At 41.8% G+C, this 25,579-nt stretch overlaps 4 protein-coding genes across 19 annotated transcripts in view; 2 read left to right on the forward strand and 2 right to left on the reverse strand.

Moving 5' to 3' along the window:
• Positions 1 to 5: 5 nt before the first annotated feature.
• Positions 6 to 10,242, reverse strand: LOC113956336 (probable 2-ketogluconate reductase). Of its 9 annotated transcripts, none has more exons than XM_027662765.1 (8): positions 8,471 to 8,577; positions 7,308 to 7,560; positions 6,520 to 6,761; positions 3,994 to 4,378; positions 2,582 to 2,753; positions 1,602 to 1,780; positions 774 to 870; positions 6 to 376 (listed from the first exon to the last, which is right to left on the reverse strand). In XM_027662765.1, exons 3-8 carry the CDS (start codon positions 6,712 to 6,714, stop codon positions 220 to 222), a joined length of 1,185 nt encoding a protein of 394 aa, XP_027518566.1. In that variant the 5' UTR covers positions 6,715 to 6,761; positions 7,308 to 7,560; positions 8,471 to 8,577; the 3' UTR covers positions 6 to 219. The 9 variants fall into 9 exon arrangements, with proteins under 9 accessions (XP_027518566.1, XP_027518564.1, XP_027518565.1 ...); XM_027662763.1 differs by having other exon boundaries at positions 6,520 to 6,762; positions 7,281 to 7,560; XM_027662764.1 differs by having other exon boundaries at positions 7,256 to 7,560.
• Positions 8,602 to 18,310, forward strand: TXNL4A (thioredoxin like 4A). The gene is given in 5 exon segments (XM_027662792.1): positions 8,602 to 8,663; positions 8,665 to 8,719; positions 8,979 to 9,152; positions 17,231 to 17,334; positions 18,034 to 18,310. Coding segments are annotated over 5 exon segments (552 nt in total). The 5' UTR covers positions 8,602 to 8,616; the 3' UTR covers positions 18,206 to 18,310.
• HSBP1L1 (heat shock factor binding protein 1 like 1) lies at positions 13,716 to 23,858 on the reverse strand. Of its 4 annotated transcripts, none has more exons than XM_027662793.1 (4): positions 23,749 to 23,858; positions 23,509 to 23,575; positions 22,501 to 22,598; positions 13,716 to 13,881 (listed from the first exon to the last, which is right to left on the reverse strand). In XM_027662793.1, exons 1-4 carry the CDS (start codon positions 23,797 to 23,799, stop codon positions 13,801 to 13,803), a joined length of 297 nt encoding a protein of 98 aa, XP_027518594.1. In that variant the 5' UTR covers positions 23,800 to 23,858; the 3' UTR covers positions 13,716 to 13,800. The 4 variants fall into 4 exon arrangements, with proteins under 4 accessions (XP_027518594.1, XP_027518596.1, XP_027518597.1 ...); XM_027662795.1 differs by lacking the exon at positions 13,716 to 13,881 and adding an exon at positions 18,707 to 19,425; XM_027662796.1 differs by lacking the exon at positions 13,716 to 13,881 and adding an exon at positions 21,675 to 21,701.
• A 50-nt stretch (positions 23,859 to 23,908) lies between these two features.
• PQLC1 (PQ loop repeat containing 1) overlaps positions 23,909 to 25,579 on the forward strand; it is a 72,418-nt gene continuing 70,747 nt past the window's right edge. For all 5 annotated transcript variants that reach the window (XR_003530814.1, XM_027662786.1, XM_027662788.1 and 2 more), the window contains exon 1: positions 23,909 to 24,017. The gene's annotated coding sequence lies outside the window, so the exon portion shown is untranslated. The remainder of the gene's footprint in view (positions 24,018 to 25,579) is intronic.

The following is a 25,579-nucleotide window of genomic DNA, read 5'->3' on the forward strand; positions in this document are numbered from 1 at the left end:
CTCAGTTAAAATCTTCAAACAAATCTCTTTTATCGGTTCTATTTTATTTTTCAGAATTGGAAATAACAGTACAGATCAAGTCTAGTGAGATGACAGTTTTGCAGTATCATGACAAGCAGTGCAGGAAGAGGTTGCTTTTTTTTTTTAGTTTAAAAGTGGCACTGTAAGAAATACTGCCTTCCTATACACAGGAGATTTAGTGGTATCATCTGGCACACATCATTTGGGAAACACTTCACTTGGAATGGGTTGGCCATTGAGAACAGCCAGTATATTTGCTATTGCTTCTTCTGCCATCATACGGATAGCTTGGACTGTTGCAGTTCCAATGTGAGGGGTTATGATGATGTTATTTAATTTTAATAGAGGATGATCTCTGTAAGAAACAGAAAGAACAGAATGTGTTACACAGAGAACTTACTCTGCTGCTATCCTATGCTAGCTGTGAGAAAGGGAACCTCGGGAAACAGCAGCAGCATGTTGAGATAAAAGGGCCACAAGCACAGAACTAGCAGAAAGCTGTGAGAAGCTTGCTTACCCATTTCTTTTTTCTCTGTTGGTCTTGTTGCCTTGCCTGTCAGTTAGGCTGGCAAAGAACTGACAGATGTGGGAAAGGTGAATACTTTGTCATTTATTTATGATTGTGTGAGATAAGCTGAGGTTTTGCCCTTATGCAGTGAGAGAGGCTCCCTATGGAGATCAAGATTATGACAGCACTTTGCACACAGTTTGAAACATTTCAGATTAAAAGACTGGGAAACAGGTTTCTTTACCTTGGCAGAGGCTCAGGGTATGTCACATCCAGAGCTGCAGCCCTAATAACCTTACTCTGGAGAGCTTCTACCAACGCATCTTGATCAATAACTGCACCTGTATTGAAATGAAATCTTGGTATCACAATGAGTTAATTAACATATTTTTACGGAGAGTAAGGAAACGTCTCAAGGGTCTAGTGAGAAAAATTAGAGGATCTGCATCTTGTTCAAAAGCAGAATACCTTTCTAACAACCATTAACCAAACAAACCAGCGATTTGATTTATTAATCTTTAATTACAGAATGCTTATGGTCCACTGCATGAGGTGCTTCTTGGGATGAGACTAGTTTCAGTCTTTTCCTCATTTTGACACTTCCTGTATTATTACAAACAAATCACATAATCTCCTCATGCTTTCCACTCTTTTATCTCTGCTTTGTTTACTGAAACTATAATCTTTCTCATATGCTTGTTCAGTGCCAACAGATCTGTCATCCCTTTTGAGGCTTCCTTTCTACAAGCTATTCTAAAAGTTACATAATGTTTTCCCTTGTACCCCGTTCATCCTCGCTTAAGATAAACCTTTCAGTTACTTCCACTAAAAACCCTGTCTTTAGGATAAGGCTAAAGAGAACTGAACATCTGCTAGCATCCCTAATTTCCACAGACCTTTGAACACATAGCATATGGTCCACGATAAGTCACTCATTTGTAGACTGCCAGCTACTTCATGACTCAAACACACACATATCACAGACTGAGGTTGGAGAGGGGAATGTCAACACAATCAAACAAAACACAGCTTTAAGTGTGGAGCCACAAACAGTTACTTCAGATCATCCTACCTCGGCTGATGTTTATAAGAGTAGCTGTGGGTTTCATCAGACCCAGCTCCTTTTTCCCAATCAGTCTGTGAGTCTCAGGAGTCAGGTTCACAATCAACATAACAAAGTCAGATTGTTGCAGCAAGTCTTCCATTTTCTCACAGTAGTGGGCACCAACAGCCTCTTCCTCTTCCTTTCTTCTGAAATAAAAATGCACACATCCCCAAACTGAGCAACTGTTTATAACTGGCTTCAACAAAGAATTACCCCAGGAGAGATCCAGAACAGCACAGAGACTGAGAGGTTTAAGGACAAGTTTAAAGGAAAAGACATTGATAGGTGCAGACAGTGGAAGGGAGGCAGGAAGGATGTGGGCTAGAGGAAGCAAGAGGCTAGACAAGTGGTGGGACACTGAAGGAGTGATGCATGCAAAGCACATGGGTGATATTAGGTATAGGAGGTTGGGGATGTAGTCAGATCCCACTCTTCTCTTCTGTGTCCATGCCAATCCCTATGGAGTGTTTCCTTGCTTGACATGTGAGTTAGGACTTGTGGTTGAAAAGAAATGAAGAGAAAGTGAAGGGTGAAAGAAAGGAAACTACAAATCTGTGAGAAATTAAGACCTTTGTCATTGGTGCTGGTGTGATCAGTGATCAGGCTAGGCTGAGGAGACTGGCTGGCTGGGTGGAACACGGATGCTGCCAGAAGCCTGAAGAGGAGTCTGAAAGGACAAGGGACACCACAAGGGCACAAGGCCTGGTTTGCTTGGACAACATCTTCAGAAAGGGTACACGGTCCTTGTTCCAAACTGCTAGTGTCTTAACCAGGGCAGAGTGAGTGCAGGAGGCATGGTGGGAACCAAAGTGAGGAAGTGGCAGCATGTTGGTGCTTCTCATGCTGCTTACAGTTGTCACAAGTGCATAGGAAGACCAGGGACACAAGCAGAGCTGTGGTTTCCGTCACTGCCCCCTGAATTACACGCAGAAACCAGATGTTTTTACCTCCTGTTTCTGTTATGGTAGAGGATCCTCATGTTGAAGGCTCTGGCTCTCTGAGCCACTTTGTACCCAATGCTGCCCATCCCGATGATCCCAAGCGTCGCTCTGGTTACTTCCACTCCCAGCCAGTCAACAGCAAAATGCTTCGTGTCTGGAGAAACCGCAATCTGGCAGCCTGAATGTAAGTACATGCTGAATGGGTACAAATCAACAATAAAAGCAGGTCTGGGGGACAGAAAAAGTTTATCACCATCACAGCAGCGAGGCTCTGGAGCACCCCTACAAAACAGCCTTGCTAATTTTGACCAGTTCATAGAAGGGCCTGGATGGTGCCAATCCCTGCAGCCACGGCTGGAGTCAGTAATACAGCAGGGTCTTGACTGGGTATTGTGCTAGGAAGAATGGCTCCTCAGGGAAGTACCTCTTCCATGGCTGGTGCATTTTCTTGGAAATCCAAAACCAGCTTCTTTAACACTTACCACCCTGCAAGCATTGATTTCACTTTTTTTTATTTGGGGTAAATCTCAGCATTTCTCTCCTGGATCACAACCCAAAGCAGACTCACTGCTTGAGTGAGGGTGAAGGTTGCAAATTCCAGCTCAGCCAAGGATCTCTGTGAGCTTTTGTACACAGAACTTGAAGTTCAACAAGATACAATAGTGAGAAAACATCACCAGGAAAGATGCTATTTCATGCTCAGGGGTGGAGCAGCAGTGACAATAAGACTGAATCCATGAAGACAGAGGCAGCTTCTTGTGATAGTCTCTACTGACACCTTCCTTCCTCAAAAAGGCATTGTGTAGCAAGGACATGTGGAGAAAAAACCCTTGTGGGGAAAGGAGACTAATGGTGCTGGTACAGTGTAAAATAACTTTGTCAAAATGATTATCAGCTATTTTAATCATAATGCTGATGCTCTTCAGCAAATACAACCCACTGGTTTAGATAAACTCATCACAGAAGCAGGAAAAAAAAGGAGTTATACTAATTACCAGTCTAGAGATGGAGATATGGTGATTTATGTTTTGTATCTTACTATAGCTCCTAACACTTCTTTCAAGGGGAAATGGAAAGTGGTGACACTCCATTTGGATGCACTCTGTATTCATTTTTTACAGCTATAAACAACCCACTCAGTGAACAGCCAGAGGAGAATTAATCTCCAGGCATTATTCCAAACAGGATATCACAAGTGACTTCAAAGTGCATAATTTAGACAAAGGCCTTTCTCTAGTCACAGTTGCCTTAAAAAGAAGATGGACACATGTAAAGCAGATGCCTCTGAAAACTGAGGCCTCCAAAAATTTATCCCTGTAAAAGCATCCCAAATATTGATTTAGACAGATCATCTGAATCATAGCAAAAGTGAGATATGTCAAAGAAGTAGCTAGATCCAGGAAAATTGAAAACATTACCTTCTACTAGTCTTCTGGCAGAGGCCAGCATCAAGGCCATTCCTATGTCTGCTGTTGGGTCTGCCACGGCGTGGGGGGTGTTGGTCACTTTTACTCCAAAGCTAGAGATCATTTTCAAGTCTAAGTGATCAACTCCAACTCCAGAATTTCCAATTACCTTTAAATTAGGCAGGCTTTCTAGAAGCTCCCGGTCAATAGTTGGCCTGCACTCAAACACGAAAACAGATTGGATTTTTTTGCTCATTTCTTCTTTGTTTTCAAGAAATTCCTTCATGGTGATAAGGTGAAAGTGTTTCTTCAAAAGTGCTGCAAGGTTTTCTAGCACACCTTGAGTACCTCCTATATCCAGAATCAAAACGCCTGGTAACTCTTCTTTTGCCATGACCTGCAACAGTGGAATAGAAGAGGTACTCCTTTGTTCAGGAAAACACCCTTAAAGGAGCAATGAGATAGTGATCATTTAAATTCACATCTGTAAAACAGGAACTGATGGAACTCAATACTGCTTTTAATCCACAGTCACTTGGTACTAATGTGGTGCATTGGACAATTTCCCAGTACTCTTCCCGAATGCTGATTTAGACTGCAACACCAAGGAATACCCGCACTCTTAGATCAAAATCAAGTCCTACAAAATGTTATTTGCAAATAATTTCATTTTAGTCCTGAATCAATACTGATTTCATACAAATCTGGCAGCTTTTCAACCTTACTTACCAATGCACTTCTATAAACAGTGGTATGAAACAGAGGCTGCTCACAGTTTCTTGCCTATTGGTTAATGGTTGGTGAAGCTGCAGGTATCATAGGGTGGCACTGAGCCCCAGATGGGTCTGACAAACATCTGTCAGGAATGGTTTAGCTCTAACAAATCTGCATGATGAAGGGCCATCCTTAGACAGCTGCTAGACTGCTTGCCTTCAGTGTTTTAAACATCCAGATCTGTACCTGAACTTGTGCAAAATTTAGCACACCCACACCTATATGCTGAACCAGTGGGGAAGAGCACTAGAGGTGATAATGTAATTCCCACCAACAACACAGTCCTTCATACTAGAACTTTCTCCTGCCCAGACATTTCTGAGCCCAGTTCTCTCTACCACACTCCTGCAAATGTACTGTATTCTGCAATAAGATGATACCAGCTCTACAGATAACCGTCTAATTAGAGGCAGCCCTTATTGATAAAAACGGTAGTTGAAGACTTGCTGCATATCTTAACAATAGTTGTGCCTAATTTCCTACAATTCTGCTTGCTGTGCTCCACTGATGTTCAGTCTCCATCTCATACTATGTCCTATGCTTGGGTGCAGAAAACCTGATGTTGTGCTAACTGAATCAGAACAATTTTCCCCGGCAGTATGCTGATTTATTCTGGGCTCACAGTACTGGGCAGAGATGTCCTGCTGCTTCAGTCCTCTCACAAAAACCTTCTGCAAGTAACCAGAATTCAAACCTGTGACAAAAAAGTGTCAGCATAGATTGGAAGTTTTTGTCAACCATATTTACCCTTGTCCTGAGCAAACTCAGACTTATCCCAACCACAACTATTAAATGCTTACAATCTCAACACCAATAATGCTGCTTTATCCTGGCCTTGACTTGCATTTCTTCCTCAGTTCCAGTCTGCTGCTGTACATGGGCTTGAAGGCGTCTCCGTGTTAGGACAGGTCTGCAATTCATCATAAACAATGTCTCTGATAATACTACCTCGTTCTGAACAGCAGTAAACAAGGCAATGAGATGAATAGTGCTACCAAATTGCAAAGGAAAACCATGTTCTGAAATATATCTCATCTATTTTTTGCAAACTTAGGTTGTTAGCCCCATGTGGTTGTGAAAATTCAAATTTTCCCAGATGTAGTCTATATTTCTGAGAGTATCACACAACATGACCTTAGAAGGATAAACTAGATTCATCCTCCAGAATGAATGACACATAGAATAAAATACAATACAATAAAATCACAATATGATGTCATATTGTGACAGCACTGTCCGTCTTTTTGATCAAAACCTGATGCTCCTGCAGTCATTTACTCAGACCAGATGGCAATTAACCTCTATGCTGTTAACAGTGGTGGAAAACTGGGCACCAGACATCATCAACTGACTGGCAGATGCCACTAAGACAGTGCTGTTTTACACCATTTGCTTTCATCACCAATTCCTCCTCCATGAAGGGTAGAGTCAGAACTGCATTCATTTTAGAAGCACTTCCTACACTGCACAAGCAGAAAGGTGATCCATGAGGAAGCCACTAGCTTTAAACAGCTGGTGCACTAGAAACAGTGCTGAACTAGAAACAGGCTGGCTGCATGTAATGAATCTTTTCATTACTGTGGGCATGCTCAGTTCGCCACCATTTCAGCTGTCTTTGATGTGCACGTGAACCATTAACAGGCTGCAGCACTGTTTGAAGAACTGATGTTCTGCTAATACTGGGTACAATCTTAAAAAATTATACTGATAGCAGTAAACTAAAAACACTTCTTGCAGAAGAAAGGGGGCTCTCCAGATACCAACCTTAGTCTCAGCACTTATTGTTCGTCTTCCAGCACTATATGGGCATGTCCTGTACCTCTGTTTGTAAATCACACTTCTGTGACAGCGACGTCCATGAGAAACAACAAGTTGATGAATGAATTTGTAAGGCAAATTTGACTGGCCAGACATCAATGGAATCGGTTTCAACAGACTGAATGCCTTGCTCATGAACATAGTTATTCAGTTATCAGATGTCTTGTCCAGTGTGCTAACTATAACACCTGTCAAGGATATGACAATTTTGGTTTTGCACTAGTATCATTTGCAGTACCACTAACACCCTTTTTTTTTTTAAACTGTCTCTCCTCATATTTTGTATTTACGTAAGATTATATGCTTCTATGTGTGTAAGCAATCCTAATCATATATAACACTGTGAAATAATGTAAATGAACTAAGTTCTGGTCCTGGCATTGCAGAGAAAATGTTGAAAATATTACTGAGTTTGAGACAACTGGGCAAACAAAAAGTACAGCATTAAAGTATTCATTTTAGTGCTAACTGAAGCAGGCCTTACTTCATCTGTGGACCTTGAGTAACTCTTTACTTGCAGATTTCTTGGCTGGCACTGCTGTATGACTTTGGACTTCGCCAAATCACAGCAAAAAAAAACCTACATGTTTTTTCCTAACTCTGTTTTCAATTAAAGTTAACAGCATGCGTTATCCAGGATAAATTCCTCCCGCTAACTTCTCTAAAGAAGGTGACTAATTACCTGAACAACAACCAAAGCACTAAGCAGGGATGGTTTTTTTCTTACGACGTGCCTTTCAGAGCTCGATCCTGCGGTAGCTGGAAGAGCGGAGAGTTCACAGCCCCTGCTCCCGGCCGGGCACACCCGCTCCTGCCCAGCCTCGCTCGCTTAACCCTGCCCTGCCCGGCCCGACCACCGCCGATCCGGGAGCTGGCGGCTTCCAAGGAAGTTCCTGCACGCGGAGCACCGCCCGCCGGTGCCTCTGCTTGTCTGCAATCAGACCACGCTGCCTTTCGTCTCCTCTCCCGCCCCCGGCGCTGGACTTCCTAGAAATGAGATAAAGCCAAAGGAGGACTTTGATAGTTTTTTGAGAGCTCTGCAATTATGGGGCAAAGTTATTTGGTACAAATTCACATTGTTCCCCACAGCCCAAGCTCAAGCTCGTACTGTTTTTTTTATAGTGGAAGCTGTGGTTTTCACCGTCTGCTGCAAGCTAAGCTTTTAAAGAAGTGTGCAGTGTAGAATAAGATCTAACGCCTCTCAGGAAGCAAACAGAGTGGCCTGGGATGCCCTATCCCAATGGCCAGCTCGATTCTGAAAGCTAATGCTGAAACATGCTGGTTTCACAGCTGATCACTTCCATTGGAACACTTATCCAGTGTGCTCATGTACTGGCATTTTGATTGCAAGACAGATGAGAGAGCAATAAAGGCATGCAAGGGTGAATCTGCCAGGGGCTGGGCAGTGTAGCTGCCACTGCTGGGGGTGGTTCTGTGTGTAGTGTGTGTGCATCAGAGGTGAGTGCATGAAAATTTTCATTCCTGTGGGTTAACATGCTGAGAGAAGTCTTCCATAACCAGGTGATGCATGCAGCTGCTCTCTCTGTTGCAGTATAATAGAATTATAGAATGGTTTCGGTTGGAAGGAAGGGACCTTAAAGATTATCTAGTCCCAAAGCCCCTGCTTTGGACACCTGCCACTAGACCAGATTGCTCAGAGCCCCGTCTAACTTGACCTTCAACCGTTCCAGGGCTGAGGCATCCACAGCTCCTCTGGGCATATCTCCTTGATCGAATCCCATGGAGACACAGGGAGTTTATTAACATCGTAGAGTGGCCAGCAGCAGAGACACGGTTGTTTGGGCTCTGATGATCCCCATTCCATCCTCCCTGTGCCACCCAGCCGCACTGCTCGGGCCGGCCGCACCGATCCCCATGGCACGGCTCCACATCGCACCTGCGAGGGGCGATACCCGAGGCCCTGGCCAGCAGACAGGCAGCACCACGTGCCCAGCCGGTTGGATACCGGGCTCCTCCGGCAGGCGGGCCCCCTGCCAGTTCGGGAAGGGGGGAGTCCCGCCCTGCGGCGGGGCGGAAGCGCGTATGTGCCTGCGCCGTGCCCATCCCTCATTTCCGCTTCCCGTCCCGACCCCCCCGCGCTTCCCGCCACCCGTATCTCCGAGGAAAGGTCGCCCGAGGAAAGGGGGTGCGCTGGGGACGGGGCGCGGCGGGATGGATGGAGAGATGGATGGATGGGGCGGGGCGGGATGGATGGAGACATGGATGGGGCGGGGCGGGATGGATGGAGACATGGATGGATGGGGCGGGGCGGGGGACTCCTTGCTGCCGCGGGGCCCGGCGAGGTGGCGCCGTGGGGCGTGCGGGGGTGGTCGGTCCGGGGGCTGTGGGTGCCGCGGGAACCAGGACGGGCTGTCAGCAGCCGGGGCATTCCTGTCGTCCCCCAGGCTCGCCATCCGCCCGCCAGGATGTCGTACATGCTGCCGCACTTGCACAACGGGTGGCAGGTGGACCAGGCCATCCTGTCGGAGGAGGACCGGGTCGTGGTCATCCGCTTCGGGCACGACTGGGACCCGACGTGCATGAAGATGGACGAGGTCCTGTACAGCATCGCCGAGAAGGTAAACCGGAGCTTTCTGCGCCTTCTGCGTTCAGTGTTCCCCATGGCTTGCTCGAAGCCCGGGGCAGATTGTATATAACTCGGGTTCTGGAAAGGTATTCCAGCTTTAGAAGGCAATGGAAAAGCTGTTTGTTTTGCTTTCGTGAGCGTCTCCTAGAGTCACTGACTGACCTGATGTTTGCAGTATTTAATGGGGTGACGAGATTTCTGAAATCAAGATCGCTGCCTTTTAATAACCCATCATTGAATGAACGACAGCATTCAAGCAAGAACAGGTGCTCCATGGTAGGGCTGTGGCTCTAGGTAAGGCAGCGCTCTCACTTGCAATGAAAATATATAGCAGCTTCAAGTTTCCATTTGAATAACTTGGAAAGTTACTTTCAGTTTGGCTCTTAAAAATGGTGAGGTGCTAAACTGTACAGGATAGTGTTGATTAATTTGTCAGTGTTATTATTGTGATTAATCTGTCAGTGATATTTGTGGAGACAGATAGCATTCCTCTTGAGTTGCATGGAGTGAATTAAATTTTGGGAGCCCAACTCTAAAGCTGTTTTCAGATGGAAACTGAATGCTTGCTGACAGCTAGTTGCTTACTTAAGAAAGATATTGAAGAAAAATTAGACTGTTAAAATACACAATCAGCTAGAAGTTACCTTTTCATATATTTGCTAAAGGTTTTGCATAGCGATAGATGTAGAAAATTGATAACTATAACTGAACCACATGAAAAAAAGCAGCAAAAAAACCTGAGCCATAAATGGTAACTTGGGTAGGAAAAGATGTCAGCTATCATAGGAATCATGGAATGGTTTGGGTTGGAAGGGACCTTAAAGATCTTGTTCCAACCTCCCTGCCCTGGGCAGGGACACCTTCCACTAGACCAGGTTGCTCAGGCCTCCATCCAACCTGGCCTTGAACACTTGTCGGCATGGGGCATCCACAACTTTGCTGCCTTCATATAAAATTCTAGGCATGCTGCATAGCTTGATATGGTATTCTTTTTGTGGTGTACTCCACTGTCTTCTGATGTTATTTTTAAATAAATTAACTTGTGTCTTGAAAATCCCCACAATGAAAGATCTATACCTCCAGCCATGTGTTAAGGCATAATAGAATACACTAAGGAGTTGTGACTTGTTTTGCTTTAGTTGTTTTGTGTTCAGTGTGGTGGGAGTGTCTTATGCTCAGATACTGTTAGTATGGACTTGTGGCAGGATGCTTGGCAATTTGGCAGACATGCTGGCAGTTAGGGGTGACTGGGGGAAGAAAGAACAATGTAACTTCTTATTTAAAAATCTCCCTCTGCAGAAATGGCAAATTAAAGGGGGAGATCCTTCCTCATCCTCTTGCTTACAAGCCATGTTTGGATCTCTGCTGTTTTAAAGAGTGAGTAAAAGTTCCAATTGTACAGGTGTTTATACTGGAGAATAATTCAGAATGTTAACGTCCTTTAATTGCAGTAGACTTTCAAAGACAATGTAGTCATATTTTACGTTTGTTACCATGGTGCAATATTCTTTTAGAGTGCAGCATATTTTTGGGTAGCAGTAATATTTATTTGTACTTTATGATAGGAAAACAGGAATCCTTTTGGGGAGGAGGAAACTGGAATGCTGTATGAAAATACAAAGTAGATTATATTCACTGAAATGTACTCCACTTGCAGTTGACTGTTTTTCCCTCCAGTGCTACATGAAAAAGAAGCAAGGTTTCACTGAATGTCAAAACAAACAGTAATTGTAAGATATTAGATTTTTTGCCTTGTCAGGGTTTCAACCAGACATGTATGAATTGAGTTCCACAAGTTTCCTCTTGAACACCTTTTTTCAAAATATACTTTTTTTTTTCTTTAAAGGAAACTCACAATTATAAAACCCCATCCCCTGAAATACAGGGCTTTGTTCGCTAAATTAATACCCCCTTGTTTAAGTGATAAACCATGATTTATCTATGACTGAATACTGTAAATCAGATAACTGTTTTATTGGGTCAGTGTGGGTTTAGGGAGGATTGTTCAAATGTTGAGCATTTATTTAACCATAATCAGAAGTGTGAGAAGCTGTGGCTTTTCCTCAGACATTAATTGTGCCTCTGCATTTCTGCTAAGGTTACATGGAAAGTGTGAGAGGAAAACAATGTGGGGCAGGGAAAGAGGGAGCTATAAAAAAAGCATATTGGTATTGTAGTTACTGGTGATTTTGTAATTAAAGTTGAGCAAGGCTAATCATTTACTGATGTAGTTTTCAAAATTATTAGCTGTAAGTGTTGCTCTTGGTATAATGTCTTTCTCTTTTCCCGTAGCAATTTATCACCTCAACTTACAGCATAATTAGCAAGAAAAAAAAAGTCAATACAGACTTTTAAGTTTGTACTTACTCTGTTGAGTTCAGTAATGCTAGTCTGCTCTTTGCTTTCAACTTGAATGATATGTTGCAAAAGCTAGTCTCAGTTCCTGTATTTTTTTCCTGTAAGTTCCTTGTCCATAAAATATGTAAACAGAAAAAAACACTGTCTGGAAACTGGTTAGGAAGATGAAAAGATGGAATCTTGTCTCAGTTTTTCTGAGATATTTGCTGTATGTGGTTTGGGATGTAAGGTTTGCTTCGCAAGGGCAGCTTAAATCTGAACAAAAAAAAAAAAAGAAGAGTATTACTTACCTCTGACAGAAATTTCAGAAAACTTCATGATTTTTGCCGTTCATCCCAGTCATTAATCATTTCCATGTCAATCTCATCTTGTAGGAATGCATAAATTTTTTTTTAGAATGATATAATTATTGAAGAAAGTCAGGAGGGAGAACTTCAGAGGACAGATAATACTGGCATATGATTTTTCCTACATCAGTGTTTCCTGTGTACCAGCAAAGTGTGTGGTCTTCAACAAGATAGGATACAGAATCTGTACCTGATGTTAAAGGTCCTATAGATTCCTCTGCTGTATAGTCTTGAGCCATTCAGTTTAAATATTTAATAGTAGTCCCCAAGCAGATACAGTTCTGTGAAGTATTAAAATAGCCTGTAACTGTGGCTAGGCAATAATGTACTTTTGGTTTTTCTATATGTGTGTTGAGCAATGTCCCCAAGTTCCTCAAAATGATCATTGTGCTTCATGAGGATCAGCGCGGCCAAGTCAGATATGGCAATGCACTTTCTGAGCCCTTTCTAATAATCAATGATGTGAAACAAGGTTACGTTCTTGCACCAGCTCTATTCACAATCTTCTTCAGTATGATGCTCCAAAGGGCCACGGCAGACCTCGATGAAGAAAATGGTATCTACATTCGATACCGTACTGATGGAAGCCTTTTCAACCTAAGGCGACTGAAGGTCCACACCAAGACCTTAAACCATCTTGTCCGGGAGCTGCTTTATGCTGATGACGCTGCCCTCGTCGCCCACACAGAAGCAGCTCTGCAGCGTTTAACATCCTGCTTTGCAGAGGCTGCTGAGCTCTTTGGGCTGGAAGTCAGCTTGAAGAAGACTGAAGTTTTCTCCCAACCTGCACCTCAGGAAGTCTTCCATCATCCCCATATCATCACTGGCAAATCAGAGCTCGTCAGTCCAGCAGTTTAATTATCTGGGAAGCATCATCTCCTCGGATGGTAAGATTGATGGAGAGATAGACAACAGGTTAGCAAAGGCATATAGTGCTTTCAGAAAACTCCATAAAAGAGTTTGGTGTAATAAACATCTGAAGAAAAGTACAAAGATCAGTGTTTACAGAGCCATTGTGCTGTCTACTCTTTTATATGGGTTCGAATCATGGGTCATCTACCGCCACCACCTGCGACTCTTAGAACACTTCCATCAAAGCTGCCTTCGTACAATCCTAAACATCCACTGGACTGATTACGTGACTAATGAGTCTATTCTTGAACAGGCAGCAGTCACAAGTATTGAGGCCATGTTGCTGAGAACACAGCTGTGCTGAGCAGGGCACGTCTCAAGGATGAAGGACCACCGCCTCCCTAACGTGCTCTATGGTGAACTTGCCATTGGCTGCCGCATGAGAGGAGCCCCGAAGAGGAGACACAAGGACTCCCTGAAACAACATCTCAGCCTTGGCCATATTGATCAACATAACTGGTCTACTCTGGCCTCCAGTTGGGAGACATGGAGACATTATACGTAACGCTGCTGCTTCTTTTGAGAACACAGGCAGAATCATTCTTGAGGAGAAAAGACAAAGCAGAAAGAATCGTGTCTTGCCAATACCACCTAAGGAGACTTTCTGCTGTGCCTTTTGCAACCAGTCTTGTCTATCTCACATTGGCCTTTTTAGTCACCAGCACATTTGCAGCAAGCGTGGGTAGAGTCCTTCTTAAATCTTCATTCGTGAAGCCCAGCCATGATGATGAGTAATGTAGACTGATCTATGAAGCTACTGTAACTAGGGGGAGAAAAAACCCCAACCAGCAAAATTGAACCCCATCCCTTGAAAGGAAGTAATAAAATTTTGAATCTGTATTGCTCTTTGACTTAGTTTCCCACTCTGACTTAATTTCCTACTCTATCCTCTCCCCATGAACAGCAGCTACAATGGCCTGGAAAGACAAAGAAAGTTTTGAATTGAAAAACAGATAAAGGAGGTCAGAGTGTCAGACATAGTTAGTACCTGTCTCTTTTTTACTGCTGAAGACGCTTTTATCTTCAGGTGGTGGTTGTGGTGTCCAAAAGGAGGTCTCTCACTAGAGTTCTGGTTTTGTTTGTTTCAGAACGTAGCAGACTTAACTGTAAAAAATTTACTATATTTAGTGTATGTTATGAGGTTAAGTACTTTCAGAATAAAATTGTGTTATTACATGTTCAACTTCTAAAATACCACAAGGTTTTTTGCATATTGTCTGTACAGTAAAATTTTGGTTTACATTAACAACCTCAGTGTAGTCTTCATTCTTACAACTGCAACTGCTTTTATTTATTGTGGTTTGCTTGCTCAGAGTTGTATTTAATTCTTGTTCTAGGGTCTCCATACCATATCCTCAGTCACAATATAAGTCAGAAAGAAAACTTGTTAGCAACCACTGCCTTGACAGGACAGCAAAGTTTGTTGTGTATAGGAATGTAGTTTTTGAACTGACAACTCTGTCTGAGCAATGGATTCAAGTCCCAACAGGGAGTGGTTAACCTTGTTTGTCTCCACATGCTTAGTAAGCTCAAGTATGGATCAACTCCTGCATCCATACCAACCTGAATCCATAAATACTTCAATATCTTTTGCTTAAATTGAAGCCTAAGCTAAAGCTTCGTGAATTAGAGCTGGCTGTGTGTGAAGCCAGCTCAGATGCTGCTGTGTACTGCTCCTATCTTGTCTCTAATATTGTGTCTGAGACAGTAAGTGCTGCTTCAGGCTGTAAAACTTGTCAAAACTGTGCAGAGAGAGACATTTGAGTAATTCTGCAGGGCTTGTCTCTTGGTGACAAGCTTGCCCAGCGTGGCATGGCCTCCAAATGGTAGATGCGGCCACTGCAGCGCTTCTGCATCACCTTCTCCATATTTAGCCTCTTGCCCATGTTTTTATCTACTTCCTTCTTAGACCTGAATCCCAACCTCCTGCTGCTACATGCACTGGAGTGCAAGGCCCATGTCATGAGCAACCTTGGCAGCCAGTGTCCAAACTCAACAAAACACACCCTTGTTCAATGGGCTTGCAAGTTAAGTCATTTTGGAGTGGTAATCTTGTCAGATTTGAAATTAAGAAAGCGAGGGGTAAAGAATGGAGCCACTTCTAAAGTTCAGAGTCCAGCTTTAAGGTCTGCTTTAGACTTCATACGAGCTTTCCAGCAGGCGACTGTCATCAGTTTCACTTCTGTAAAAGTAGGTAGGAGAGAAGGAAGATGTCTTGGATATTTGGATTATGGTGATAACTTGGACATAACCTGTGCAAAGGTGATTTGAGTGATCCAGTCCTTTTCAGTAAGGTTTATATAATAACTTATTTAAGACTTGGACAGTCTGTTTCTCTTTTATGAAATCTTAGGCTGTTGATGTTCACTGCTATAGACAAGCATTTCTGGTTCTCCAACAGCTCAACTAAATTAAATGTGTATAATATAAAACTAACTTTAAAGGTTCTTTGTTGCAGTACTATCTGGCGTACACAGTTCTTTGAAGTAAAGTTTTGGTTTAACAGTGCTTTTGTAGTGGTAGTCTGGTGCAACATGTAAATCTCCTTGGACTAATCTTTCAGTGAACAAAACAGGTCTTAAGAATGTTTTGTTAATACTAGATTTACCTAAAAAATATTTTCTAATTGCCAAATTAAATAAATTTTCAAAGATTGTTTGCTCTGTCAAAATTGCTGAATATGTTGTAGAAATTTCCAGAAGTGTGGAAGAAGAAATGGTAGGATAAAATGAAAACAGCTCTTCAGGTGTTTTATTTTTTAAAAAAGTACCAAAAACCCCACAACTGCCTTTTGCCTGCTAAGGCAAACCAGGGAGTAACTTCAGTCACTTCTCTGAACATCCCATTAAGCTTCTTAGAAACCTTTAATATAAAACTGAAACGGGCTTGAAGGATCCCTTCAGAAGGTATGATATTATGGCTAACTTGAGTTTATAAGGCTTTACCTCTTGCCTTAGATTTAGAATGTGGCTTAAATGGATGTTTTCATTAGATTACTGACTGAACCTAGGACTCCAACTGGCTCCATAAAAGCACAGTAAAAACTATTTAAATGCTGTTTCACTTCAGGAGAGATTTTACTTTCTTTGCTGGCAATACTTACTTACATCTTTGAAGTGTGATTATTGTTTATAATTTTGAAACAGCCCATAAAAATTTATTTACTATGTGCTTCTGTGTTTTTTTGCAAACAAACATCCCCATACTTCCTCAGGTAAAGTGCCTGCTAAGATGTCTAAGTACAGGGTACACAATGTATCATATTTTTCTCATACAATCTAATCCTGTTTTGTGAACTAAACCACTGTTATATCGAGGAGATATTGTACTCATCACTGCATTTCCAGATTGCATTTTCCTTTTGATAGGAAAATGAACTAGTGGGAAGTACTGTCACAAACAGTAAGTTTGTCATAGATCTTAGACCATGTGTGTTTAACCCCAGCTTGGTAATTCTGTGTAGTCAAATGGGAAGGACCAAAATTGTGTTAGTTTAATTGTGTAATTAAGGATGGGGAGGCACAGTTGTGCAGTCAGGGTATAATGCACGAGCTTTTGATAATATACCTTACAGTTAAAGGTTTGTGTACTTTAGCAGACTGCTGACTTATAACTTAATGTGTACGAGTGTATTAATTTCTGCTGTACACATATGAGCTAAGCTTAGAAACCAAAACTTCCCCTAATTCCACTTAAGGTTAAATATGCTACACCTAGGAAACAAAAATGTGATGTGGTTTTCTTGCAGGAATGAAGGCATTAACTATGGCATTAAAGGGGAGGGATTCTTGTACATTTCACTAACTGCAAAATGAAAGCTGGTTTTGCCAGAATTGCCCAGAGAATAGCTTCTCATCAAGGTCTTTTTTTCATTAGCAATTACACTTTTAAGCTCCTGTTTTAGCTTTGCACCTCCCAAAAAAAGCTACCAGGTTCTTTATTAAATTATCAGTTTTATTTTAATTTAATGGGTCTTGTTATATTTAACGAGTCTTGATGTTATAGAGGGGGAAAAATGCTTGGAGGCAGGCACTAGGGCTTTGTACATCATTAATTTTCTGAAGTCTATAAGCAGCTGATGACAGAGGCAAAATGTGTCAGCTTGGCTTGCACAAAGCAGTTATTCTATGTGTTTACAGCTGTGCATGTCACTGTGAGGTCTCAGCTCTATATAAAGGGCATTTGTTTCTCTGGATGTTGATTTAGCATAGTATCTTTCCACTTGATACTGGATGTGAAATGAGCATCTTGTCTATATTTAAAAATATTTCCCATGTTAATTGGTTGTAGTGGTTAAAAATAAAAGCAAGGCTGTTTATTGTCATTATATGACTTAATAATTTAGAAAATTAATGTTACAATAACAAAAGCTTATGTGTTTAAATCGGTACTACCAATAATGAAAGGTTTGGTAATATATATTGCTTTTGTATTTCCTTTTTCTTTTGTTTAGGTTAAAAACTTTGCTGTTATTTACCTTGTGGATATCACTGAAGTACCAGACTTCAACAAGATGTACGAGTTGTACGATCCCTGTACTGTCATGTTTTTCTTCAGGTACATGATGGTTCTAGAATGTAACTCATTTTTGTTTGTCAAATACAGTATCTCAGTAAATAATTTCTAAATGTATATTAGCATACTGATGCTTATATTTTCATTGCTTTACAAAAGAGTCAACTGATTAAATAGGAAAATGGCTTGCTTTTCAATTAGCCTAGTAACAGTGGTTGATAAGAGTACAAATTAGTGATAAGTGATTAGTGAAAGCTGGTTTTATTATCCATTGTTTTTAGTTTTAAATCTCAGAACACGTACAGAATGTTGTAGTAGTACGGCAGTCAAGCTTGTCAAATTTGCTTTAAAGATAAATCCAAAGTATGAAGGTTTTTTTGAGCTAAGACTTCTACGGTGATGAGATAAAACGGCCTACTGACAAGCGTAGAAGTCTCTCTGGAGATAGACAGTAGTGGGAAAGAAATATACAAACAACGAGGAATATGCTGAAGGATAATTGCACTGAGTAGCCATTTTTGCTGGCATTATTGCCATCCTTATTCTTGCTTTAGAAATTGGCAGTAAAATGTGAGCTTGACTGACAGGAGTGAATACTCTCTCTTGGATCCTTATTTTGAAAGCCTGTTTATGTTATAAAGGCTTCTTTTGAATCCTACAAAGCATTTTAGAGGCATATAAAGTTTATTTCTGAAATATAATGCCATATTAACTTTGAGGTTTTTTTCTTTCTCTTTAAAGGAACAAACACATCATGATTGATTTAGGTACAGGTAATAACAACAAGATCAACTGGGCAATGGAAGATAAGCAAGAGATGATTGACATTATAGAAACTGTTTATAGAGGAGCCCGCAAAGGTCGAGGTTTGGTGGTATCGCCAAAAGATTATTCCACTAAATACAGATACTGACGTTTCTTTGGGCTGCCTTTTCTCTCAACTCTGCATCCACTTGAATTTATTATTGCGTGTGTACATATATGTATATTAAAAGAAAAAACCCTACAAATCCTTGAACTTTGAGCATAATTTGAATTATTTAAAAGGTTTAAAATCTGTTTGAAAAGTAGAAGACTCAAAGCCTGTGACTGTCTTGACTGCAGTACTATTGTAGCTGAATTTTGGGGTTTTATTTTTTAAAGACTTTACTCTCTGTTGTCCTTTTGGTATTATGTGTTTTTGTACACAGAAAGCCTGTTTGGAGAAAAACGTTTTGACTGTTTTTGTCTGCTTTTGTTACAAAAATATCTGGGAAAACGATAGCTTTTTTAAAAGAATAAAGTGACAGTTCCACATATTCACTTTAATTTTTTTCAGCTAATTAAATTTGTGAATGAACACAGATGTAATTGGATGCAAATCCATTATGTTGGAAGATGAAGGCTTATCACTTTTCTCAGGATTTACTTGTGTAGAATATGTTTCCACTAAAAATGGGAATAAAACTCTAAGGTGCGTTAATTAATATTTAGCAAAGATCAGATAATTAATATTTGACAAAACTCAGAGAAAACATCTTCCATGACTTTGCACACAACCCTCTCCCCATCAGCTTAATTGACTTGTGGTGACGGACTCCTTTTCCATGGTGGTTGTGCACACAGGAGGCAGTTTAAAGTACTCAGTAGATTCTACAGAGCCAAAGCATAATTGCTGTTCTGGAGCTGGCTGCGCAGCCACCAGTTGAAGAAACCACGAGCCATGCTTTCTGTCACTTGATCTCCAGTTTGTCTAATGGTATACTAAAATGCATACATACTCGGGAGACTTGGACTGGATTCCACTGTGGCATGACTCTTGAAATTTCTATCTGTATTTCTGCCAACATCTGGAGTTGACGTTCTGTGGGAGGTTGTTTTTTAACATGATACATGCATATTTACAGGATTAATTAAAAAACAAACCAGCCTACGCAGAAATGAGATACCTGTACTTTTTGGTCCAGTTTGTCACAAGACAAAGCAGAATATGCTTTTTTACCGTCAAGCGTATTTTACAGGATTTAGACTGAGTCACAGAAGTAAAACACAAGGGTCCCAATTCCTACTGGAGTTAATCTGGTTTACAGTTGTGGTGGGTTGCCCTTGGCTGGATGCCAGGTGCCCACTCTATCGCTCCCCTTCTCAGCTGGACTGGGGAGAAAAAACAAGATGGAAAACAACTCGTAAGTTGAGATAAGGCAGTTTAGTAAAGCAAAGGCGAAAATTTGTGTGCACACGAGCCAAGAGGGGAAAAAAAAAATGTATTCTCTACTTCCCATTAGCAAGTATTCAGCCACTTTTTGGGAAGCAGGGCTTCAGCATGCGGAGCGGTTGCTCTGGAAGGCAATATTTATAAAATAATGGGTGACCCCCTTCTTCTTTTCCTTAGCCTTTATCACTGAGCTGATGTCATATGGTACAGAATATCCCTTTGGTTAGTGTGGGTCAGCTGGCCTACTTATGTCCCCTGCCAGGATCTTGCTCTCAATTGGGGAAGAAATGTTACAGTGCTGACACTGTAACACCCACTGGTGTGTTACCAACACCTTTCTGGCTACCCTTGCAAAGCACAGCACTGTGAGGGCTGCTATGGGGAAATGAACTCTATCTCAGCTAGACCCAATACAACAATGGTAATTCTGCAATCATTTATGTTGGCAGGGACCACCAAACTCGAGTCATAGTAGGTCCCACTTGCTTAGGTTGCCCAGGACTGTGTCCAGTGTTAAGTACCTTGTTTGAACTAAATGGTCTTGAAGGTCTCTTCCAACCCTGATGATTCTGTGATCTTTTAAGGATGGAGATTCCTCAGCCTTTCTGGAAGGCCTATTCTGCTGCCTTCCTAGTAGAAAAACGTTCCTTGTATCTAGCTGGAATTTTCTGTGTTTCAGCTTGTCTCAAATTACTCTCTGGTGTAAAACACCTCCAAGAGTCCTCTAAGTTTTCCCCATGCTTTATCAGGGGGTAGTTGTTGGCAGCAGGAAACCGTAGTTTTTTCTAAAGGCTGAACTAACAGAATGCCAGAATTCTCTCAAACCCTTGTATGCTTTGTACTCCACCATATCTTGGTGGCTTTCTTTTGTAACTCCCTCACAATAGATTTCTTGACCTGGTGAGCCCCCAAATAGACACAATGCTCTAGGTGTGGTCTCATGGCAACTGAATGAGGGGAAGGACCTGCTGGTTCAGCTTATGCTAATGCTGACCAGCAAGTGGCTGCAGCCTTTGCTACCGGGGCACCCTGCTGACACACAGTCACCCCCCAGACCCCACTCCTTTCCTGCAAAGCAGTGTACCAGCCAGCCCCTCACAACTGCTGTGTCCCAGAGCCCAGCTTAGCACGTGCCTTTGAATTTCATGAGGTTCCTGATGGCTTATTTCTCCAGCCTGTCCTCCAGCACATCAGCCCCAGTGTGACAGTACTTGCAAGTCTACACTGACTAAAGCATTGATTGGAATGATTTCTTGATATTAATGAAAACTCTAATAGATGCATTTATTCCTCATTAGATATTCACCTGGCAATGCTTCAGTTTCTGCATTTATGGTAAAAGGTTCTCACTACCTTTCAAGCTAAACCTTTCCTGCAGAGTGCCAATGTTTTGGTGTACAACAACCTTAAAATTAATGCAGATGTCCTGTTTTCTCTGACTCTACCATGTTGTGTTCAGGAATTATCTGACAACTAGAATTCCTCATTACCTCAAAGTTTATAAAACAAACTCTTTCATTAAAACAGCTGACATTAAAGCACTGAAATTGGCACAGTCTGCATACCTGGGTGATGTTATCTGCATTGGTGTGTGGCTTTGAGTGGGCTTGTGAAAGAGTAACAACTGAGCATCTGTACTCTGTGCAAATACTGCCATTTCTTTTAGTGCAGAATGGTTTATATTCATTTCACCTCTGAGGCGCCTTTGTAGTAACATCAAATAAGGTGCATTTTGTGATGTAAAACATTTAAAGAAGCAAGAAGATGGCACATGCAAATAAAAATTTTTGTCCTAGAAGGATCTTGTTATTCTGGAACATTAAAGGTAAAAAGGCAACAAAGAAATCTTATTATTTTAATATTATTAAAATAAATACATTTTCATAGATTACAAAAATTTGTGATAGGATAAGTTCACTATATAGAATTTAGTTCTCTATCCAAAATAGTGGGTTTGCCTTCTCTGAAACTAACAGTTCCTTTTCAGCTCCAGGAAATACAATGCCACATTTAGATAAGTAAATCCATCATTCTACTTTTTTTTTTCTGGGGCAATAGTTTAAAAAAAAATAAATTGAGATTCTGTCATGACATGATGCAAACATGTTTGTTTTCTCTTTACATTTTTTGTCAATGTGACACTGATTGTAAACTCCTGGAGTCAATGCAGTGCTGTTCTGCCTTTGTGTTTCTTGAACACATCCTCCTTTCAATGCTGCAAAGAAACAGTGAGTAAGTAGGTTATTTAATTATTCATGAATGTGATTCAGCATGAAAATATGGAGATCTCTGTACAGTTAAATACAACTTTGCAGATTGTCTTTCTGTGTTTCTGAAAATTATTTCATAGCTTATCACAAAAAAGGCATCACAATGAATAGAGGCCGAAATTACTTCAGAATATTTACAGAGACGTTTCTGTCTTTCACTGGGTAAGCAGTCTCAATCACAAGAATAATTGATGTGTCTCAATTTGAATCAGGAAAGTGTGCAACAACAGGAAGACAACATCACCTGCATCCACAGAACAGGGAAGCAAGGCCGTCTCATAAATACTAAGAGTGCATGTAAGAGGTGTGCTCTAAGCCATGCTGGGAAGCTGAAGCAGGTTTAAAAGCACATGTACATAAATTTATACCAGTGGGAATCCTCAGTCAGCTAGGTTAGCATACCTGAGGGACAGGAATGGTGGGCAGGAGCACTTTAAGCCACATACATTTCATTACAAATGTACAGCCTCAATTTACATACTTGGGATTAGTTTGCACTACCCCCCTCAAACATGGCACTCAGCTGAAAGAGATGCAGCAAGATGCAGTTTTTCTTTTGTAAAACTAGTAGCATTCTTGAACTCTTGGCAAACAGAAATCCAAGATAATTTTAAATATGTTTTTAAAAAGTACACTTTTGAATATGTAAATATGTAAACGTTATTTTCATGCTAATTCTTGCCCATCATTCAAAATTAAGTAGAAATATATAAAATACAGAAACACTTAATTAAGTTTCTTTATTCTCAAGTCTTCATCAGTGTTCTCTTCTATCCCAGCCTCTGTCATCAGGTCAGCAACACGCTTCTCGAGGTCATTGATGCGCTCACCCATTTCTTCCAGTAAAAAGTTAAAGATAACTTATTTATAAGTAAGAATTCTATAATTTTACAGGTTTTTGTAAGAAAAACAAGCACCTTTTTTTCAGATGTCTCAGCATCTTACTTACTCACATTTAATGCCCGATGAAGTATGCTCAAGATTGTATTGTTACAAGACAATCCCACTTTCTTGCAACAGACAAGCACTCAAGTTCTTAATACCAAAAGCCTTTGTATATATCCAGGAGTGGAGTATTTTCTGTCTAAAAGATTGTTTTCTTTCTGAGGAACTATTTTAGGTGATACCATACCGTCAACCTACACAATCAGAATACGAGTGCTGCTAAAACATTATTCTTCTCTTACACTAAAGCAGCTGCTTCCTGAAATGCCGAGTTTCAGAAAAAATGTAATAAATGTGCAGCTTCAGAAAGCAGAGGTAGTTTCTGTAAGTATATCAAATGAAAAAGCGCAGAGCCCCTTCAGGTCTTAATTTCTCTTTTTGAGGGCTCACCTTGCCACACTCAGGAGGCCAACAGCTGTTTTCAAACCAACACCACATGGCTAATTTGAGTTGCATTTTTGAAGATGGTTGTGGGGTTTTTTTATGTACCTTCAGAATCTTTACATATAATTTGATGCTTATTTGAAACAACTGCCGCACAGAGACTACTTCGCTACTTGTAGTAAAACCTTTTTTGGGATTTCTTTCTTTAGAAAAGGGATAAATAAATGGGCTGGGGGAGGGGGGGCAATTCAGCTGTTTTTACATCATAGGTGTTTAGCAACGTCAGTCATTACACGTTAATTTGATGTTTAGGAAAGAAGCCCATCCCGATGTTAAAAGCAAAGCTCGCCCCATACGGGACCCCAGCCGCAGGAGCCGCAGTCCTTCCGGCGGTGCAACTACCCCGCGTTCCAAAGAGGATATTTCTCAGCGTTAACTTTTCCGTCAGAGCCTGAAAATTCTCCTGCAGCCGACACAGCAGATTTTCCGCCTGCAGGGGGGTGGGTGTGTGGAAATAAAGACAGCGAAGGGAGAAGGGGGGGGCCCGCCCGGCTGCCCGCCCCTCCCGGCCGGCCGTACGAGCAGACCCATGGCCAGGCCGCGACCCCCAGCCAGGGCAGCCCCAGCTCGGCCCCGCTCCCCACCAGAGCCGGCCCCGCTCACCAGCTGCGGCAGCTCTCCGGCTCTCCGCGGGTCGGCGGCCTCCGCCGCCATCGCCTCCCCCCCGGCTCCGAGCCGCGACCCTCGGCCCGCCTCCCCGGAGCGGTGGGACAGGACGGGGCGGGCGGCGAGCGCTCGGTCCCGCCCGACGCCGCCTCACGGGAGAGGCGGGCGGGGAAAGCCCCGCGGCGCTCCGGGGAGAGCTGGGGAATCCTTAAATAACCGTTCCTGTATTTGCCGAGGAGATCGGAATTCCGCACGGCAATAACCAAGTAAGGATGCCGAGGTTTAATCTGCAGAGGCCTTATGGTTTCATAGGTCTAGTGGGGTTTTTTTGTTTGTTTGTTTGTTTGTTTCTAATAAGGTTTGTTTCCTTTTCCCCGTGTAACTAGTCTTGTAATACGGAGTAAATACGGTAAAAATACCGTGGTGGTTGAAGTTTTTTGAAGTTCCTCCAATGTTGAAGGAGTCAACACCGAAGGCATCGGCCAGAATCACTTCTTACCGCGTGCAGGTCATCCCTGCACTTTTGGGCTGCACAGCATAAAAATCTCCTGGTGCATCTGTTGCAGAGGTGTATTGTTGTTTATGCAGATGACCTGAGTGCTGGAACTGTTGCCTGATGTAAATTAAGTGGTTTTCAATTTACTGTGCCTATATGGTTAGGAGCATACCACTGTTGAGCAATAGATTTCCTTAGTCGATTACTTTATAGGTATGCCAAACATGCGCCTTCATCCACAAAAATCTTCTGAGTTAGGAGTGACCTCAGTTGCTGGAAAGATTATCTCCTGTAAGCCTACCACTTAGAATCTTTCTTCATAAACTTAATTATTTTCCTTCTTGAACTTCCCCACCTCATTTGGGAGAGTGTGTTAAATTCTGGCATCAAAGCCAACCTCCGCATTGCTGTGTGCTTCCCATAATTGTGGCTTCTCCTCTCTACACCCTTACCTTTCCACTCTTGCAGGTTCTCTTTTTTGCCTTGTTGTAGAAAGAAAAATCAAGCAAGTTTTGCAGAGCTTGAGTGGTCTAGCAGCATTACTGCTCTAGCAAACTTCTAGATAAAACAATTTGAACAATATTATGCATATAGATATGCTTTGCTTTTGTACGTAGCCAGTAGCTGAAACCAGATAGCTTTTTTGTTCTGTTGCATAAGTAATGAGAAACAGTTGTTGTTTCTTACCTGTTTATTCGTTGCTAATCTTCTTTCCCTTAGGGTTAGGTAGTAGCTGAACTATTTTTGCATTTCTGTTTCTGATAACAGCCATAGTCTTCCTGGTTTTCTCTCCTTCCAGAACAGCTACAAAAGCTTCCCTCTTAGGTAGCAGTATATTCCCCCAGAGGCAGTCGAAGAGGCTCCATCTGCTTGTGTCCAGTTATCTTGAGCAAAGCCATAGAGTCCCGTTTGCAGTGAAGAGCTTGCCGGGATAAAGAGCCAGCTGGAAATGCAAAGGAACAAGCGTTATACATCCAATCAATTTGCAGGAATTCCGCTAAATCTTTGTAGGGCCACATTTTAGCAATGGCCAGGTTATAGTTCCACTGAAAACAAACATGATTTTATAAAGGCTTTCGGTAACTAGCTTTTTGGTTTTGTGAGGCAGGTCAGTGGAACAAAAAAAAATATAGTATCCAGGTGGCACAGCAATGGAGGATGGGCAATTAAAAGTGTTAAAAGAGACTGAAGGAAATATTTCACCATGCATTTCCTTTTCTAAAGGTCTGGTTCGTTTACTTTGTGGGCTCGGTGGCTGATTTGAATATCCCTCCTACTTCAGATCTTAAGCTGAATTAGGCCAGTAGTGCACAGCTGGGTTTATGAAATAAA

This window comes from Corapipo altera, unplaced genomic scaffold (genome assembly GCF_003945725.1).
Source record: "Corapipo altera isolate COAL_440 unplaced genomic scaffold, ASM394572v1 359, whole genome shotgun sequence".
In the NCBI taxonomy this organism is placed as follows: Eukaryota; Metazoa; Chordata; class Aves; order Passeriformes; family Pipridae; genus Corapipo; species Corapipo altera.

Bases quoted from the DNA above. Each gene is read 5' to 3' on its own strand.
- LOC113956336 (XM_027662765.1), bottom strand. From the start codon at position 6,714: ATGTTCATGAGCAAGGCATTCAGTCTGTTGAAACCGATTCCATTGATG. The intron at 4,379-6,519 runs GTTGGTATCTGG...CCACTGTTGCAG, and splicing joins CAATAAGTGCTGAGACTAAG to GTCATGGCAAAAGAAGAGTT. The intron at 1,781-2,581 runs GTAAAAACATCT...TTTTTATTTCAG, and splicing joins TACCATAACAGAAACAGGAG to AAGAAAGGAAGAGGAAGAGG.
- HSBP1L1 (XM_027662793.1), bottom strand. From the start codon at position 23,799: ATGGCGGCGGAGGCCGCCGACCCGCGGAGAGCCGGAGAGCTGCCGCAG. The intron at 23,576-23,748 runs GTGAGCGGGGCC...ACCCCCCTGCAG, and splicing joins CCGGAGAGCTGCCGCAGCTG to GCGGAAAATCTGCTGTGTCG. The intron at 13,882-22,500 runs ATAAAGAAACTT...AATTTTTTACAG, and splicing joins ACACTGATGAAGACTTGAGA to TTAAGTCTGCTACGTTCTGA.